This window comes from Stenella coeruleoalba, assembly GCF_951394435.1.
Source record: "Stenella coeruleoalba genome assembly, chromosome: 11".
NCBI classification, from domain to species: Eukaryota; Metazoa; Chordata; class Mammalia; order Artiodactyla; family Delphinidae; genus Stenella; species Stenella coeruleoalba.
In genome coordinates, this window is record NC_137157.1 from 79,478,327 (window position 1) to 79,492,657 (window position 14,331).

The following is a 14,331-nucleotide window of genomic DNA, read 5'->3' on the forward strand; positions in this document are numbered from 1 at the left end:
AGGTATACATATATATCTATATATATATTACTTTTTCATATTCGTTTCCATTCTGCTTTATTACAGGCTGTTGAATATAGTTCCCTGTGCTACACAGTAGGACCTTGTTGTTTATCCATCCTACATATAATGGTTTGCATCTGCTAATCCCAAACTCCCAATCCATCCCTCCCCCGCCTCCCCTCCCCCTTGGCAACCACAAGTCTGTAGAACCTATTCTTAACCACTATGCTATCCCATCTTTCCAGAGCTATGCTTTAGAGTACTAATAACTGTTTTCTATGTAAAATTTAAGAGCCATTCTAGTACAGATGCTGCTGATACTTTAGCTCTGGGTCCTCACCTAGCTCACAGAGCCTTCATCTTCTGTACAGTTTTTCACCAACCACAGCCGAATTGCACTGCTCTAAAGATGATGGAGCCTTCCACAAGGCACAGCAGTAAGCAATAGATTTGACTGTCTAACCCAGGGTCAATACTAACACCACAGGTGCTCACGAGACCTTGATGCTTGGGTAGAGATGCAAAAGACCATTTGTTTGACTGTTCTTACCTGTTAGATTGTCCCAAATCTCGAGACCAACCCAATCGGGGTCCTGCAGTTGCCCTTGTCCCTCCTCTTTTGAATTCAGGCTCAGACATGTCATCTGGGTTAAATGTAGTTGATTGACTTCTCCTAAGTCTGAAAAGAAGACACAGCACATTAGACCTGAGGAAGCCTTCGACTTTAATCAGAACATTTTAAACTGACGCTTACGTATGGTTAGAATAGACATTTGGATTTAAACTTTAACTGAGATTCAATGAGTTAATGAATCCCAATTGCCATCCATAGAAGGATCACAAAAGCTTACAATTTCATAACTATTTTCAGCCGATTTTCCATTTACTCCTACATTTGAGCCACATATAAGACAAAGCTCTGTTACTTACTTTCCAAAGAGTCTCATGATACCCCTAGATTTCTTTTTGGAATCCGGCGATGGTGGCGATATCTGGAAGGGACTGCTCCCCTGTGGATCTTTTGGCTGAGACGACACACCAGCCAGATCTAAGTGCTCAGGTGTCTCCTTCTCTGTTTCAGCTGTTCCAAGAACAGGATACAAACTTGGTGAATTTTAAAATATGAAATGAACATGACTAGATGTTAACCTCCTTGGTTTAAGCAACTGTTAAGAATTCTTCTTCTGTTGGTCTATAAACCAGTGACTTACAAAGAACACCCTGCAAATATTAAAAATGGAACACAAATCTATGTTCTGCTCTACAGCCTACTCTACTGTGTACCAAGTTCATTAACTTACAAATTACAACTTCTTCGAGATTCAAAGGTGGGATAGGATTACCATATTCTTTCCTTGACTGATCTGAATTCGTAATGAGATTATACTCAATCTTGCTACGGCACTTGGTACTGTTGACTACCTCCTCCAAAACTGTCATCTCCTTTAGCTTCCTGACATGACATGCTTCTAGATCTGTCATCTGAAAGTTTCTTTGCTGTACCACTGTTTTCTCTTCTTCTTCCACTCCAAGATTCTGTCCTGGGCTCCCTCTGCAGGATCTTTTGACAAGCTCACGCACTCTATGCTCAGCACGAAATGATGGCTTTGCTCACTTATAAGCAGCTGGTATCAGAATCTCTGAGCCTAATAATCTCTCTCCCCAGCTTCAGTATCTGAATGTCTGTGGATATTCCCAATTTGATGTGCCAGGGATATCTTGGACTCAACAAATCCATCCAATTTTCCTGAGAGTCTTCTCTTACATTTTTGTATTTCATATTGCATTAATACTAGTTCATTTTCTCCCTGTTATTCCAGTCCAAACTCTTTGTCATTTTCTTTTCATTCCCTCCTTTCCTTTGGCATTTACATCAAATTGTTTACCAAGTCCTGGCAATTTTTCATATAAGAAATGTATTCCTATTTATAATGTAATGTTTCAGACACTGAGAGAAGAATGAACTGGGTCTTCATAAATTTTTCATTTGACATAAATCAATGCCAGTTGATTCTGCCATAAAACAATAACATCCAAATCTGCTACTCTCAGACCTCCTAGCATCAACTATCCTAGTTCTTTTAGCTGTCTTTTAACAGACGATCCCACACTAGCAAACACAAGGAATGCTGTTTCCTCAATGTGAGAATGTGCACTTTTATACAGCAAAGTAAAAGTTGTACAAAAACCAGAGGGACAGTGTTTCAGCAAGATCTAAAAGTTGCAGAGGCTGACTTTTCTATGAAGCAGAGCTGTGATTACAGGTTATGGTAAGCAGCATTTGCCTCTTAGCGTTGACAATGTGTTTCTTCTAAGAAAGATGCAAAAACATTTGAAAATAGTTGTCTGAAGAGATCATTTTTGTTCACCTTGTGTTCATTCTGGACATTTAAGGGTACAGAGAGAGAGAGAAGTCACCTTTGCTGATCTACATGAATACCTCTGTGGATATCTATACAAGGTAATAGGACCTATTGGGAAAACCCAAAAGAACATTTCCATTCAAACCCTACAGCCACGACGGTTACAGGTGTCCCTGAAAATGCTGCCCAGCCCAGCTTTATTTTAAAAGCATCCTGTTTTTATTTTTATTTTGAGGATTTTTTCCCCTACTGTATTCTGCCCTTTAAAGAGGAAAACTGAGCTTCCCCTCTCCTAAAATCGCTTTGGGGGTGACTCCTCAGATATCACATCAAGTTACCTCTGCTGTCACTAAATGTCACCCGCATCTTCAAAGCAATAATGCGTCAGAAGAATGTTCCCCTAAGAGAAGTCAGTCTAAAATGAACGTCTTCAATGTCTTCCACAGACCTGTTTGGCTAAAAACATTTCTTTCTGGAGGCTGGGGAAACGTTACCATGGAGAAAGAGTCGCAAGGCCCTGCGAGTTAGTGTGATGTGATATGTGCTTCGGGGTGAAGGAGCTGGATTTATGACACCAGGGCACTCCTGCCCTGCACTCGGATGGCCGCTGGGCACATCTAGGTCCTCGCAGAGCTGCTCGCAAGGTGCCATTAGCATGGGTTACAGCAGCGCTTAGGCTCGGAAGCAAAGGCTCTATAGAGAGTCCTTTTCAGCGGAAGGTGGAAGGAACACTCTGGAGTAGAGGACTCCGTTTTCTGATGCTGCCAGCTCACGTTCTAGAGATGACAGACGCCCAAGAGCAGGGGTTAGCGCGGTGGGGAGCGAGGCGCCGGCGAAGGAGGCATGCGGGGTGTACGGTACCTAAGGTGGGCGCACTGGCGCTTCGCTTACGGTCTTCAGAAATCCCAACAACGCACACAATCACACGCAGCCCAATGGAGAGAACACAGGGGAGTGACAAAATGAGACACAGATCAAACTCCTACTCATAAAATACACACACTGGGAGGGAGGGTGGGCACCGCACTGTGCTTCCGACGCTATACACAGACTCCATTAGCAGTGTCAATATGGGGTTAATTTTATTCTCTTTCGGAATAGATGGGAAACTGCTTGTAATGACGTCAGAGAGAATCACGGTTTTTGGTCTTTCCTCTAAGTTTACACCCAGAACAGAGAGCAGGGTGAGAAAGTCCACACTATCTTTACCTCTGAATTAAGCCCATGGAAGCATTTTTTGCTAACTTTTCCCCCAAGTCATTCACCGTCATTTCTGAGAAAGAGAAATGTACAAATAGATGAATAAGGGAAAAGACAGGTCTTTTCCTCATTCTGGAAGAATTAAGGCAAAGGCATTTTGGCCACACATACCCAAGTTTGGCGCACTTGCTGTCCTCTTGTTACTTTTGATTTTAAAAAAGCCGCGACCAAAGGAAGATCTGGTTTTTCGAGTGCCAAAGGGATTGTCATCCACAGAGGCATCATGTCCCGGAGCTTTGTGAGGGAGGCTCCCAAATGGGCTACTTTCTACCAGAGCTTTAGCCTGAAAGAAAAGTGATAATAAATGTGACACAGCACGAATGTGCATCATTATTAGGACATGCCCGGCACAGTACTAAATATGTTACAAACATGATTTTATTAAAAGAATAACTGAACTAACAAATTGATTACGAATGTCACATGCCTTGTTAGAAGTTAAAAAAGGTCAGTTCTGAAAGCTACTTAAGGAACAACAACAAAGACATGTTCATCACTGATCTTAATCTATGTATTTAGGGCTTTAAATATTTAGGACAGATTTAGACATTCTCAAATTTTATTTTCATTTTATTTGCCTCATAGACATGGAGATAAAATATTATGTAACTAGCAGTAGATTTCCTACTTTTCTATCATTTATGACAAAGATTTGGCTATGATATAGTTCTCAGTCTTTATAACTACATCGGTAGAAGCCCAATATAATGTAATTATTCTATAAAGTAGGCATTAGTCCCAAGCTTCTATACAAGCAGTATAAAGAGTTTCTACTCCAGTTATTTTAAATATTCCTCTCAAAGAATTAATAATAAAATGAAAGCAAAATCAGCAACTGTTTAAAATATGTATTTTTTGAAACAGGATTCTGGGTTATATTCACATCTTGCCTGTGAGTTACCAAACATGGATCACCAGTTTCAAAGACTGCGATACGTTCAGATACGCTTAACTAAACCCACTAAAATGAAATTTTTCTTGATGGATTCAGAAGCCACTTCAGATCTTTGCAATATCTCAGGATCGTTTTCAAGAACTTCAATTGTGATTTTTAAATACAGGCATACCTCATTTTATTGCATCTCGCTTTATTGTGCCTCGTAGATACTGTGTTTTTACAAACTGAAAGTTTGTGGCAACCCTGCATTGGTGCCATTTTTCCAAGAGCTTTTGCTCATTTTGTGTCCCTATGTCACATTTTGGTAATTCTCACAATATTTCAAACTTTTTCATTATTATTATATGGAGATCTGTGACATGACTTTTGATGTTACTATTGCAAAAAGATTACAACTTGCTGAAGGCTCAGATGAGAGTTAGCATTTTTCAGCAATAAAGCACTTTTTAATGAAGGTATGTACATTGCCTTTTTTTACACATACTGCGACCGCAGATGTCACAGACTACAGTATAGTGTAAACATAAATTTTATATGCATTGGGAAACCAAAAACTTTGTGTGACTCACTTTATTGCAACATTTATTTTATTGCAATATTTGCATTATTATGGTGGCCTGGACCTGCACCTGCAATATCTCCGAGGTATGCCTGTAGCTTATTTTTGAGCTTTTTGGTTATTTGAATTGGCAGTTATAGTAACATGGTCTCTTATATTGTTTTAGTACTATCCAAGGATTCTTTTGTTTGCATGTTCTCATTTCTTGAACATCTCTTGTCCTCTCTTTCTTTTTTGCAGAAGTGGAGAGAAGGGTGAGGGGATACGGGCTTTTAAGGTGGTTATTTTCCTCTATATATCTACCATTCATAGTAACTAAAAATGTACAAATGCCACAATGCAGTGGTACTGTTATCTATGTCTTAATGCTGATGCCAAAATCATTTCACACCACTTACTGAATTAGCAAGACAAAAAGAACAACGGCTTGAATTACAGCTGTGTCCACTGTCTGTGTTTCGTCAGTTATATCTATATCGCGACTCAAGGCACTAAGAGCCAACAGTCAAGGGACTGCATCTGGGGATAGTATGTCTACCGGACTGTGACCTGGGCAAGGTTAATGGCCGAAAATCAGACGAAAGAAGAACCAGAGCCCATGCCGATGATGCGTTTAAAAATACCAGAATGTTAGCTGTAGATGGACAGTGGCTATATAAAATAAACAGCTGGTGATCTTTCTAAGAAGGGCTTTCTGTGAAGTCTAAGGAAGGCCGGGTATGGTCATTATGATCATCAAATAGCGTGAATGAAAAGTTTGGGGCTTTGTTTTTTTCAATAACTTACTGAGGTGAAAGTCATATAACATAAAAGTAACTATTTTAATATTCTTTTTCCCTTTTTTTTTTTAAACCCCACATTTGTTTATTTATTTATTTTTGGCTGTGTTGGGTCTTCGTTTCTGTGCGAGGGTTTTCTCTAGTTGTGGCAAGCGGGGGCCACTCTTCATCACAGTGGGCGGGCCTCTCACTATCGCGGCCTCTCTTATTGCGGAGCACAGGCTCCAGACGTGCAGGCTCAGTAGTTGTGGCTCACAGGCCTAGTTGCTCCACGGCATGTGGGATCTTCCCAGACCAAGGCTCGAACCAGCGTCCCCCGCATTAGCAGGCAGTTTCTCAACCACTGCGCCACCAGGGAAGCCCCAAAAGTAACTATTTTAAAGTGAGTAATTCTGTGGCATTTATCACATTCACAGTGTTGTGTAACCAACACCTCTATCTAGTTCCAAAACATTTCCATCATTCTAAAGTAAAACTTACTCACTAAGTAGTTTCTCCCCACTCCTCTCTTGCCAACCTCTGGCAACCATCAGTCTGTGTTCTATCTCTACGGATTTACTTATTCTAGTATTTCACATAGATGGATTCATGTCATATGTGATCTTTTGTGTTGGGCTTCATTCATTTGGCATGTTTTGCAGATTCTGAGAGTTTTGGTTTATTGGAGACATTTAAGCAGTCTTACGTATCACGTATTAAGCAGTCTTATGTATTATGTATTAAGAAGTCTACTATGTATATTAGAACTCCCAAATATTTTTACATTGTAATCTGGACATAAAAATTACCTCTGAAGGCTTCAGAATAGACTCCTTTTCCTGTTCAAAACAACAACAGTATTTAAGATTGTTATAGGAATCCTTTATCTAGTCAGAATTTCTCACATATATATAATTCAACAAATTAAAATCAATTTACATCTATTCCTAAGGTACAAAATCTCACCTTCATTTATTTCCTACAATGTTTTATTAAAGTCTCCACTTTGGGCTTTACTTTCAATCTTTTATACTCATATTTCTTAATATTTATCATTAACTATGGTATCTAATAATTTTCCATTATTGAAACCACAAACAGGAAAAGATGAAGATTCCTAAATATTTTCTTCTCAGGGTAACAGACAGAAAAAAACACAGGACCAACCCCGTCTGATGACTCTTTCTTCAGATTGCCCAGGCTGCTAGACTTTTGCAGACTTGAAGTTCTAAAAATAACAATAATAACAATTATCATTAATAATAAGTGGCTCTGGTGTCCCTGTTTCTAAGTAGAATGCCTGGGAAAGAAACTAAGATTGTATGTGAGTGGAAACCTGGAAATAAAAGAAAATCTGGATTTAGGCAGTCACTTATGTGCTTAACTAAATTATAATGTTCAGTTCTTTTAAAAGCAGGGGTGGTTAACGGCCCTGCCAATAACTCTAAATGTTCCGCACATGTCAGAATAGCTGGAAAAACACTTAGGACTATCCTGTGATGTAAATATTTGAAAATAAACCAGTGTTTTCCATGGACTAGTGGCGTATCCGTTGCAAATACACATTCACACCAAGTCTTTTAAAATATTCGTGTACTTTTTATATATAATCCTCCTAATGAAAATACAGGACAGACGTTTTACTTTCCAATTTACAAAGGAATCAATTTTCTGCGTCCGGCAAAGCACTTCATTTTACAGTTCTAATCAAGCATCATAGAGGAACCCCTATTGTTGCCTATAATAACTCACTTACAATCCTAGTAAAGGCCAAGTGACAGTGTGAACATCTGGACAGCCTTTCTCTTTCACATAAGTAGCATTCAATTATACGGAGCTGGTGTTACTCAAAAACTGAAGGCAGGAGTACGTGACCAGTTTAAAAACAGAGGGAAAAAAGTAACATCTTTGCTCTAAGACACAGAATAATATACTACACCAACAAAACCTTTACAAGGCATTTCTCATGTATTTATGTGTAAATAAGTTGCTAGAAATGTCGACTACCAAATACAGTAAAAGATAATGGAGAGCAAAGAAAAGATCTCAATTTGGAGTACTGCTCTGAAAACAGATTTTCCTAATGTAATACAGACATTAACTTGGATAAACTTAGCTATTAGGTCAGCTTATTAAGTTGAAAGTGCGAAAAACCATGGCAGCCTTGCCAGCCATCGCATCATTCTCTGCGATGCTTTTCTGATACACTTATATCCAGAATATAAGTCAGTACAAAAATGAAATTAAAAGCACTGAACTTCAAATGAAAACTGATGAAGAAAGGCTACGATGGCAGAAACCTGGCACGAGATAATGGTAAAAGAGCCAGTGTTGATGTGTTACTTTCCAAACCCCACTCCACGCCCCCCGACCCGATCATTACGGCTGCATTAGTTCATTCATGCCTCAGAGTCATTTGCTTTTAATACTAGTCATTGTTAGTGTAACAGAAGCTTCCTCTTTCCCAAGCATCAATCATATTTTTTTTACATTTGATAAAACAGAACTTACGAAAGACTATCGCATAGTTGAGTTTCAACAGCAGAACCAAGGATTAGTTTTCCATCACTAAAATATTAAAGAAAAAAGGTATTTATGAGTTTCATGAAAAAAAAAAAAGACCATACATATTCCAACTGAACAGAACTGTCAAAAACAAAAAACTATGCAAGGACAGTTATTTCTCTATTTTTTGGTATTCTATTTAATTTTACTTGATCTAATTGTAAGATTAGGCAATTAATTTGGGAAGATGGTCCCCCCAAATTCTATTTGCCTACAGAGAAACTACTGTATCCCTCTCCTGTCTCCTACACAGCGTCTTCCAAACAGCCTCAGGCACATACATGACTGCCTCTATTCTGCTTGCAATCCTTTGATGGCCACCTATGACCTAGGATATAAAATCCAAGTTCCCTAAAATCCCTCTCTAACCTAATCAGCACACCTCCCCAGCCTCATCTCCAGTTACTTCCTACTTCACACCTTCTATTTTAATAATACAGAACTGCATGGGGTTCCCTGGTACAAGTCTTGCTGTTTCTTGCTTCTCTGGGTAAAAGATTATGTCTGAAAATAAATGCAGTGCAGCCCTGCTTTTGGTGGATCTACTTTTCTGGGTATTTATATCGTAGTGTTAGATCATAAACGACATATACTTCTCCTCAAATGAAGTCTCTGGCTTAGGAGGTAATTTCGCTTTTTCAGAAGTTTCCAAGCCTTTAGATGCTGGCAATAATGAAGGGATTGAAACTTGCAAGATGCTGGTGTGGAACTGTAATATAATAATAAAAGGCCAAAAATCAATCCAACAAACAAACAAAACACAAGCCACAGAGTAACAAAAAATAAATAAGACAATTAAGTGGTCTATTTGTGGCTAAAATTGCATACACCTGTGTTTAGAACTCTATTCTTATATTTATAAAATGGTTTCAGGATGTAAACATCTGTAAATGTTAATCAGAGAAAACATTCTGGAAGAAAGTAATTTTTGAACTTGCTTCTGAAGAAGACACCGAATATTGAGAATAAGACATAATAAATACCATTAAGTAAGTTAATAGTAAAATCTAACAACTTTAAGCCCCAGTTGAAATCTTGGCCTTGACACACTTGCCTAAGTGACCTTGACCTTAGGCAATCACTTAACTGCCTTAAACTTAGGCAAGTCAGTTTTCTCCTCTGTAAAATGACAATGACAATGCCTACCTTACAGGGTTGCAATGATTTTAGATGAGATTTGGTTAAAGAGCTTCGTAAACAGAGCACTATTTCCATTTTAATTTCTACTATTAGTCTAATATAGAACATTGGTCAAGCCAGTTAATTATTATTCTATATGTGAACAAGCTGACTAACTTTGATGAACAGAATTGACAAAAGGTGTAATTAAAACAAATGATAGTAGACTTTGTGGCTACACTACTTAAACCACGTTGATTAATAGTAACAATATTATAGCAAAAACAACAAAAAAAACATAATACATTTCCCCCCAGAAATGCTTTGTATATCCTAAGGATGGATTTGGTCAAAGGATGTCTAAACACTGGTTTTCAGTCATTTCTGACAACCAGAGAGGAGTGAGATTGTGAGCCACTCCACAAAGCAATAAATGAAACACTTCAAAAAATATTCCAGGGCTTCCCTGGTGGCACAGTGGTTGAGAGTCCGCCTGCCGATGCAGGGGACGCGGGTTCGTGCCCTGGTCCGCGAAGATCCCACATGCCGCGGAGCAGCTGGGCCCGTGAGACATGGTCGCTGGGCCTGCGCGTCCGGAGCCTGTGCTCCGCAACGGGAGAGGCCGCAGCAGTGAGAGGCCCGCGTACCGCAAAAAAAAAAAAAAAAAAAAAAAATATTCCAGTAAAAAAATGAGTGAACGCACTTCTGCAAGTCAACCAATGTGAGATAGCTCTTGGCTTCTGCGAGTCAGCTAGTCAGGTAGGGACTCACACCAGGAACACACTTCTGAGTGCCAACCAGTCAACAACAGTCTCGCCTTCACAACCACACACAGCTGCCGTCAACTCACTCCTGCCTCTGAAAGCCCAACCCCTGAGCTCCTAGCATCCTAAAAACCCTCCATATGACCCACTCAAAGAGAATGTCCTTGACCAGCAAAGCTCACTTACTTAAATAAGCAATAAATTCAGCTTTGTGATTTTTGTTTCAGTTACTGAGTGGTATTCTCACCCTGTGATACTATAAAAGGTTATAAAATGTGCAGTCTGTTAAAGTAACCAGACTGGGCACAAGATGGAGTCACTCATGCTAAGCCCCATGTTAGCAAGCCTGAAAATAACTAAATTTTCTCTGCTTGGCTCTCCCAGAAAAGGAAGGCCTAGGTCAACCAGTCAGCACTTCCTGCTCAGCACAAGTTACCTGGCTGGGCCCCAACACCTCTCTTTGCTCCATGTAAGGAAATGACCCTGCTTTAACCGATCAGCAAATGCCAAGTAAGACTTCGCTGTTCCTGCTCCCTTCCACCTACAAAAGTCAAGGGGATGCTGCTGGATTCATGAATCGCTGAGTAAAGCCAACAAGATCTTTAAAATTTACTCAGTTGAATTTTGTTCCTTAACAAGTTGTATTATTATAAAATAGATTACTTCACTATCAATTTTTTCAGTTTGAATCTTTACGATTCATCCTGGGCAATTTATTTAGGCACCATCCCCATTTCCTGAAGTGCATGTACTTCCTTGGGTTCCTAATCACAGGGAAAAATAGCTACACTAGCAGACTGACCCATGCTCTTCATTTCCTTTCAAACTTTAGGGCTTTCACTCCATGCTCAAATCACCCTCCTGGCTTTTCTTTTAAAATGTGGCTGAACACCCTCAGTCCTCCTCAAATCATTCTTATTCCAAACTAAAAATCTGTGATTAAACTACAATTCACATAGCAGACTTCTTTTGGTAAGGATATGAGATTATCTAGGTGTCTCCTCTGTAAAAGCAGCCTCTTTCTATAAATGTAGCACATGCCTTGGCTACCATACATTATTTTTTTCTTTCAGTATAAATATTTACCAATGAGGGGATTTCTGATGGTGAGCCACAGCCACCCCCTGCCTCTGCAGGAGACCCTCCAACGCTAGCAGATAAAGAAACAGAAGCCAAAGACCTGGTTAGCAGGAAAGTCAGCACTGGAACTGAGAACTTTTGACTGCAGGTACCACCCACACACTTCCAAGTCTTCTGTCTCTCTCAAGGTCCAGCCCTGTCTTCTGAAGAGAGACCGTGTGGCTGACAGGGTCTTGGTGCTCTGGCCGGGTGTCAGGCCTGAGCCTCTGAGGTGGGAGAGCCGAGTTCAGGACACTGGTCCACCAGAGACCTCCCGGCCCCATGTAATACCAAGCAGCAAAAGTTCTCCCAGAGATCTCCATCTCAACACGAAGACCCAGCTCCACTCAACAGCCAGCAAGCAACAGTGCTGGACACCCCATGCCAAACAACTAGCAAGACAGGAACACAACCCCACCCATTAGCAGAGAGGCTGCCTAAAATCATAGTAAGTTCACAGTCACCCCAAAACACACCATCAGACGTGGGCCTGCCCACCAGAAAGAAAAGATCCAGCCTCATCCACCAGAACACAGGCACCAGTCCCCTCCACCAGGAAGCCTACACAACCCACTGAATCAACCTTACCCACTGGGAGCAGACATCAAAAACAATGGGAACTACGAACATGCAGCCTGTGAAACGGAGACCCCAAACACAGTAAGTTAAGCAAAATGAAAAGACAGAGAAATACACAGCAGATGAAGGAGCAAGGTAAAAACTCACCAGACCAAACAAATGAAGAGGAAATAGGCAGTCTACCTGAAAAAGAATTCAGAATAATGATAGTAAAGATGATCCAAAATCTTGGAAATAGAAACGTTTAACAAGGGCCTAGAAGATAAAGAGCAAAGAAAGTTAATAGTAAGAACTAGAAGTAACTAAAGAGCAAAGAAACAATGATGAACAACACAATAAATGAAATTAAAAATTCTTTAAAAGGAATCAATAGCAGAATAACTGAGGCAGAAGAATGGATAAGTGACCTGGAAGATAAAATAGTGGAAATAACTACCACAGAGCAGAATAAAGAAAAAAGAAAGAAAAGAATTGAGGACAATCTCAGAGACCTCTGGGATAACATTAAATGCACCAACATTTGAAATACAGGGGTCCCAGAAGAAGAAGAGAAAAAAAAGGGACTGAGAAAATATCTGAAGAGATTATAGTTGAAAACGTCCCTAATATGGGTAAAGAAATAGTCAATCAAGTCCAGAAAGCACAGAGTACCATACAGGATAAATCCAAGGAGAAAAACGCCAAGACACATATTAATCAAACTATCAAAAATTAAATATAAAGAAAAAATACTAAAAGCAGCAAGGGAAAAGCAACAATTAACACACAAGGGAATCCCCATAAGGTTAACAGCTGACCTTTCAGCAGAAACTCTGCAAGCCAGAAGGGAGTGGCAGGACATATTTAAAGTGATGAAAGGGAAAAACCTACAACTAAGATTACTGTACCCAGCAAGGACCTCATTCAGATTCGACGGAGAAATCAAAACCTTTACAGATAAGCAAAAGCTAACATGATTCAGCACCACCAAACCAGCTCTACAACAAATGCTAAAGGAACTTCTCTAGGCAGGACACACAAGAGAAGGAAAAGCCTTACAATAACAAACCCAAAACAATTAAGAAAATGCTAATAGGAACATACATATCGATAACTACCTTAAATGTAAATGGATTAAATGCTCCAACCAAAAGACATAAACTGGCTGAATGGATACAAAAACAAGACCTGTACATATGCTATCTACAAGAGACCCACTTCAGACCTAGGGACACATACAGACTGAAAGTGAGGGGATGGAAAACAGATATGCCATGCAAATGGAAATCAAAAGAAAGCTGGAGTACCAATTCTCATATCAGACAAAATAGACATTAAAATAAAGACTATTACAAGAGACAAAGAAGGACACTACATAATGATCAAGGGATCAATCCAAGAAGAAGAGATAACAATTGTAAATATTTATGCACCCAACATAGGAAGCACCTCAATACATAAGGCAAATGCTAACAGCCATAAAAGGGGAAATCGACAGTAACACATTCATAGTAGGGGACTTTAACACCCCACTATCACCAATGGACAGATCATCCAGACAGAAAATAAATAAGGAAATACAAGCTTTAAATGATACATTAAACAAGATGGATTTAATTGATATTTATACGATAATCCACCCAAAACCAGCAGATTACACTTTCTTCTCAAGTGCTCATGGAACATTCTCAAGGCTAGATCATATCGTTGATCACAAATCAAGGCTTGGTAAATTTAAGAAAATTGAAATCATATCAAGTATCTTTTCCGACCACAATGCTATGAGACTAGATATCAATTACAGGAAAGAATCTGTAAAAAATACAAATACATGGAGGCTAAACAATACACTACTAAATAATCACTGAAAAAATCAAAGAGGAAATCAAAAAATATCTAGAAACAAATGACAATAAAAACATGACAACCCAAAACCTGTGGGATGCAGCAAAAGCAGTTCTAAGAGGGAAGTTTATAGCAAAACAATCCTATCTCAAGAAACAAGAAACAACTCAAATAAAACACCTAACCTTACACTTAAAGCAATTAGAGAAAGAACCAAAAAAATCCCAAAGTTAGCAGAAGGAAAGAAATCATAAAGATCAGATCAGAAATAAATGAAAAGAAACGAAGGAAATGATAGCAAAGATCAATAAAACTAAAAGCTGGTTCTTTGAGAAGATAAACAAAATTGATAAACCATTAGCCAGACTCATCAAGAAAAAAAGGGAGAAGACTCAAATCAATAGAATTCAAAACGAAAAAGGAGAAGTAACAACTGATATTGCAGAAATACAAAGGATCATGAGAGATTACTACAAGCAACTATATGCCAATAAAATGGACGGCCTGGAAGAAATGGACA

At 39.2% G+C, this 14,331-nt stretch overlaps 1 protein-coding gene across 7 annotated transcripts in view; it reads right to left on the minus strand.

Moving 5' to 3' along the window:
* PPFIBP1 (PPFIA binding protein 1) overlaps positions 1-14,331 on the minus strand; it is a 178,354-nt gene that overhangs the window by 12,856 nt on the left and 151,167 nt on the right. For 4 of the 7 annotated variants that reach the window (XM_079938495.1, XM_079938494.1, XM_079938493.1 and 1 more), the window contains 8 exons: positions 9,000-9,115; positions 8,353-8,409; positions 7,009-7,069; positions 6,651-6,680; positions 3,738-3,909; positions 3,228-3,260; positions 934-1,084; positions 554-682 (listed from right to left, as the gene is read on the minus strand). In XM_079938495.1, the coding sequence (XP_079794621.1) occupies positions 554-682; positions 934-1,084; positions 3,228-3,260; positions 3,738-3,909; positions 6,651-6,680; positions 7,009-7,069; positions 8,353-8,409; positions 9,000-9,115 (749 nt within the window). The remainder of the gene's footprint in view (positions 1-553; positions 683-933; positions 1,085-3,227; positions 3,261-3,737; positions 3,910-6,650; positions 6,681-7,008; positions 7,070-8,352; positions 8,410-8,999; positions 9,116-14,331) is intronic. The other 3 variants (XM_079938497.1, XM_079938499.1, XM_079938496.1) reach the window with 1 other exon arrangement.